The sequence below is a fragment of the Carassius auratus genome, unplaced genomic scaffold (genome assembly GCF_003368295.1).
Source record: "Carassius auratus strain Wakin unplaced genomic scaffold, ASM336829v1 scaf_tig00005992, whole genome shotgun sequence".
In the NCBI taxonomy this organism is placed as follows: Eukaryota; Metazoa; Chordata; class Actinopteri; order Cypriniformes; family Cyprinidae; genus Carassius; species Carassius auratus.
Genome location: NW_020523724.1, coordinates 74,034 through 80,188, shown reverse-complemented (window position 1 = coordinate 80,188; position 6,155 = coordinate 74,034). Strand labels below are relative to the sequence as shown.

The 6,155-nt window shown below is 35.2% G+C and overlaps 1 protein-coding gene across 1 annotated transcript; it reads right to left on the bottom strand.

The window, feature by feature from the left end:
- Positions 1-759: 759 nt before the first annotated feature.
- On the bottom strand, positions 760-5,898 carry LOC113071118 (trypsin-3-like). The gene is made up of 3 exons (XM_026244482.1): positions 5,767-5,898; positions 4,705-4,968; positions 760-1,023 (listed from the first exon to the last, which is right to left on the bottom strand). Exons 1-3 carry the CDS (start codon positions 5,896-5,898, stop codon positions 853-855), a joined length of 567 nt encoding a protein of 188 aa, XP_026100267.1. The 3' UTR covers positions 760-852.
- Positions 5,899-6,155: the final 257 nt, after the last annotated feature.

Here is a 6,155-nt window from a genome sequence, read left to right as displayed (position 1 = left end):
TCTAATAGGATGATTTGCTGCTCAAAAAAACATTTCTGATTATTATCAGTGCTGAAAACATTTTTTCAGGATTCTTTGATGAATAAACAGAACAGCATTTATTAGAAATCTTTTGTGACATTATAAATGTGTTTACACTTTTGACTAACTGAATGCATCCTTGCTGAATAAAAGCATTCATAAGTAAAAAAAAAAATCTTGACAGTGTTAAAATACAATATATATACATACATACATATATACATAGACATATACTATACATACATACATACATATACATATATATATATATATATATATGTGTGTATATATATATATATATATATATATATATATATATATATATATATATATATATATATATATATTTATATATATATATATATTTATATATATATATATATATATATATATATATATATACTGTATATACACATATATATACACATATACACATATATATATACATACATACATATATATATATATATATATATATATATATATATATATATATATATATATATATATATATATACCATTTTGCTAAATTATGAATTTTGTGAAGACAAAGGCATATTTATACAGGTTGACAAATCATGACAGTTTTCACTGACATTGCAGGGAAGCAGCAATATGTCACCTTTAAAAAAAACAGTTTGTACAAACTACTGAAAAAAGGTCTACCAGCTGTTGAGGAACAGACATGCTGTTTCAGAACAGCGTTGTACTCATCTGGAAATCATCAAAAGTCCTAACTTTTCGAACAGAAGAAAGTAGCAACAGTATTTGTGTTGGCATATTTCGAGGATTTCAAGTTTGATTAGGGAAGTGCTGGGGTAACACTGCAGTCTAATACTTGAGGCACCTTCCATAAAAGCCAAATATAGTTTCATCGATCCATTGACGAAACCTTGAGACGGATGTGTAGACACCAGGGTACTGGGCATCACCACAGCCATTGCCCCAGGAGACGATACCATAGACGCGGCCCTCACACACCAGCGGCCCTCCAGAATCCCCCTGCAGAAAAACAATCATAGTAATACAATTTTGGACAGGGAGGTCAGATGGTGTGCAAGAAGAGTGATCAAACAAGACCTAGAACTAGAAGGAGAACCTCACAACAAAAGTTCCTCCACAATCCTTCGGTAAAAAGATTTGGTGGATGTTATCCGACACCAGGCCCATTACCTGTGTATATGCCCCGCTGGTCAACCCTCATTTTAGGCTAGGTTCCCATATATTGTGGTTCTCCCTCAGGTGACCCCAAATGTGTATTCCCACAGTATGGCTTCCCTGTTGGCAAAACTGTGACTTTCCCTTGGCAGGTTAAGTTCTGCCGTCTGTATAAGGGCTATCAAAACAAATTTAAATTTGGAATATTTATCAAATTTAAAATAAAAATCCACATTCAAATGCAAAAACGTTCAGCATCAGGCAGACTTATCAGTGGTGCAGGAAATGAGATGGCAATAAAAGTGTCATTGGATTTTAATGCACTGTAAAAAAAGAAAAGTTGACTTAACTTAAAGTTACAAGGTAATTTGCTGCACAGCTTTTTTGAGTTTACTCAACTTTTAAACGAATTAGTTCACTTAACTCAATTCACTGAGTAAGGTCACATGTCTCCCAACTTAAGATCTTTTATTCAGCTGATTTAGTTTTTATAGTTAAAAAAAACTTTTGTTATGTAATTTCAACATTTAATGTTATTTTCACTTGACTTAATAAAGTATGTTCATTTTACTAAAAATGTGTTTTTAGACAGCATCACAAGGTTAAAAAAACAACAACTGCATGCTTGATATTTTGGTACAGGTTTTATTTCAAACCAGCAGCAACACATTGGTAACTTTAGCCAGACTCATTCTTCAAAAAAGTAATTAAAGGTCCTATGACATGAAAATTTCACTTTCTGAGGTTTTTTAAGATTAATATGAGTTCCCCTAGCCTGTATATGGTCCCCAAGTTTCTAGAAATTTGAATCGGTGTAAATCGAGATTTTTCTATCTTTCTCTGCCTTTGAGAAAATGGAAGCTCAAACGGGCTGATTTTGAATTGTTACCTCCCCTTTCTCTGCTTTGCCCGCCCAAATATTCACATATAATTCAGCACAGGCATTACAAACAGACTTTTATGATATGGATTCGACAGCACCGCCACAAACAGTGAGTAACAGTGTTCATTAATGCCTTATCTGTGATCAGTGATTTCTGATGTGTAGCTAATCATTCAAGTTCACACAGACTTTCTTTCTAAATCGTTTAATACTGATGCATCAGTGAATCAAGCCAGTGACTAAACAATCAACTTTGCGTTGTTTCTCTTAGTAGCATGAAACAAATCTGTTATTTAAATTGTGATTTAACTACAGAGAGCGATCAAAGAACGCTCGCTTTTTTCCGGAGCTGTTACACATCGCGAGTATGTCTGCACACTTGCCCAAACTGCCATTACAACGAATGACGCTGTAATGACGAGATCACTGCATCCACGCGATAAACAGACTCTGTCTACTCAATGCTCATCACTGCAGCCTTTCATGTGATGGGGAAAATCTCGACAGCTGTAATAGTAAAAAAAAAAAAATATATATATATATAACGTTATATTTGAGAGGGGTTCCACATGAACGCATTTCGAATGCAACGATGTCAGCCAATCACAACAGTTGTGGTTTACTCGGAGTCTCACAGCAGACACGCCCCTTCAAACAGAGCATTCAAGCCAGAGGGCTAATATCAGGATCTAAAAATGCTTTTTATTTCTAAATTTTAAATGTAAAAATCATACTAACAATATAAGTACACCTAAGAGAACATTAAAAAGCCTTTAAAGATAAGGAAATTATCCATGTCATGGGACCTCTAAATGAGTAAAAAAGAAGGAAAAAAAAACCATTCAAATTGCTATCTCAATGGATCTCTATCTCATCCAACAATTGTTGAACCAACGTATTTTCACTAGTTATTCCAGCATTTTTGCATTTAATTGTCCAGTTAACTAAAATCTAATCATTAGTCTAACTTTTTGTGAGTTGGATTTTTTTACGGTGTAATACCAGATATTTCTAACCTGGTTATCTCACACTTATTTATTTATTTATTCTTTTCATTTATTGTCACAAGACTAAAGGTGCTAGTTAATCAAAGAGTTGCTGATAAAATGTTAAACTCTATAGTTTTCTTTTCTTTTCCTTATTTTTTCGTAATTTTTTAATTTATCTTTTTATTTATTTGCATCAGTGCTTTAAGTGGCCCAAAAGAGGTGCCAGTACTCTATTATTGCCACAAAAAAAAAAAAAAAAAAATATTTCCTGTTTTTCTTTTTTTGTTTTGTTTTTTGATGACTCCCCTCATCCCTTGAGGTAACAACAACTATATTGAAGGGCTTTTATATACAGCAGTCAACAGGTGACCTTAATAATAAATCCTTTTTTTAGTTTGTGGATTTGCTTGAGCTAGAAAGAACTGCTGAACATAAATAAAATGTGCAAAAGGATTTTGAAAAGATACCCTTAGAAAGAGGTACAGCATTAGGCTACTGCATTCAAACTTCCAAACTGACTCAAATGATTCGCGAATCAGCTCCGACCTCCCGAACTGACTCAAATGAATCACGCTCCGAACTCCCAAACTGACTCAAATGATTCGCGAACCCGCTACGAACTCCTGAACTGATTCAAATGATTCGCGATCCCCAAACTGACTCAAATGATTCGCGAACCCGCTACGAACTCCTGAACTGATTCAAATGATTCGCGATCCCCAAACTGACTCAAATGATTCGCGAACCCGCTTTGAACTCCCGAATTTACTCAAATGATTCGCGAACCCGCTCCGAACTCCCGAACTGATTCAAATGATTCATGATCACCAAATCGACTCAAATGATTCGCGAACCCGCTTTGAACTCCCGAACTGACTCAAATGATTTGCAAACCGGCTACGAACTCCCGAACTGAATCAAATGCTTTGCGATCCCGCTCCGAACTCCCGAACTGACTCAAATGATTCGCGAACCCGAACTCTCGAATTGATTCAAATGATGCGCGAAGCCGCTCCGAACTCCCAAACTGATTCAAATTATTTGCGATCCTCAAACTGACTCAAATGATTCGCGAACCCGCTCCGAACTCCCGAACTAGGAAGAATTAGGAAGCGTGCATTGTGATGGGTGCTCTGAAAAGCGGCAGCGCAGGCAAAGGATTAAAACCTCTATTAAAACATATCTCCAAATGAACATACAGGTAAGCTAAAAGCACGTTCTGAGCACATGGAGAGGTGGCAGTAGGCTCAAGAGATATATTTGGAAGTGGTGGTACTGAGTACCAGTGCATACCGGCCCACTTAAAGCACTGATTTGCATATAATAACTAAAGTAAATGGCCACACATTTCTAAGTTTAATTAGACTCAGAAATGCAACCAATTAAATGTATACATGGTTTGATAAAACAATGACACATCCAAATAATGATTGAATATAAGACGATCATGTTCCTAACAACAAAGTCAAACTCCTGCAAATAAAATTTGTGCTAATAGTTACCAATGTTTACCCAGTGGTTTATTTAAAAAAAAAAGTTTTCTTGTTTTTACCACTTATTCATTAATTGTAGATTTCGAACAGCATTGAAATAAATCCAGTCCACTGTGCCGTTCACATGAAGTGCATCTGAAGCAGTATTTGATTGTCTCACCTTGCATGCATCTTTTCCTCCTTCGCTGTATCCTGCACAGATCATATTCTCTGTGATGTTTCCATTAAAAGAGTCTGTGCCGTTACACACTGAGCTGGACACGATGGGCAGTTTGACTGTGCGCAGTGTTTCAGGTATTCCTCCCGTTGGAGTGGTGAAGCCCCAGCCGGACACCGTGCACACGCATCCCATGGCCACCATGGTGTCCTGCCGAGGCAACGGCGCCAGAGACACATAGCTGTTCAGATAGATGGGAGACTGCAGCTAAACAGGTGAGAGAGTTGAAGAATTAATAGTGCACATAAAGCATACAATAAAATACTTAAGTGTTTATATTACTTTTAGTTATTAAGTAAACTTTTTCTGAAACTCTGCAATGTTTAATAGCATTCTCTGATGGAAATGACATTTGAAACTATTTAGTGGTCTGCTCCTTTTACTCGTTAAGGCTAATTTCATATTAATATACACACATATGCATAAACACTTTTTGTATAATTTGACAAATTACATCTTGTTTGAAAATGACGCATATTGATATTTGATATTTACCTTCATTTTGCTTTTATTTTCTTCATATCATGTTTCATAATGCCGGATATAATTTTACTAAGGATAAAATTAAGGGGGGCATTGGTAATTTGTGTTCATACAAAAGCATCTGCGTTATACTGTTACACAAGTCCCATTTGCTGACAATAATTAATGCATGAACTAACATCATCTAACAGTGAGCTATACATTTGTTACACTATTTATTAATATTTTTTAATGTTTTATTTCATAAAAATACAACTTTTTTTCATGCTACAGCTCAATAGTCCAAGAACTATTATTAACAGATAAAAGTACAGTATTAAGTTTACACGTAAAACTTTAATTGTGTAAAAAATTCATGCAGATGGGTATAGCACAGATTACTGAGAGACACGTCCATCACTTCATGTAATATGACTTGATGCTGGATCATTGTGTTCATTTTATATGCATGAATCGAATCAATGATTCACAGCTAATGAAGGTTCAGTGAGTCGGACAGAAGCATTGATTCCACTGCCTCACCTTAATGAGCATGATGTCTGCATTATTGGTGGCTTTATTATACTCTGGGTGAGGTATTAAAACATGAGGCCTGCGGAACTGCTCCGTCCCCTCATATAATCCCACAGAAAAATCTCCAGCCACGATCCTCATGTTTGCAGCCCTGGAGACACAAAAAAAGACTCAAGAAGTTCAAGACTTCTTTAAAATACACTGTAAAAAGACTGTAACGATCTGTTAACTGGTTTACTGTAAGTTACCTTGCCACATTCAGAAACTGTATTACATGTAATTCACAAAAGTATAAAACATTATATGCAATTTTACTCTAATATGCTTACACTTGTTTTTGGAAATAAAAACTATTAATTAAATTATAATTTTTCAGATTTCCAGAAATCACATGTAAT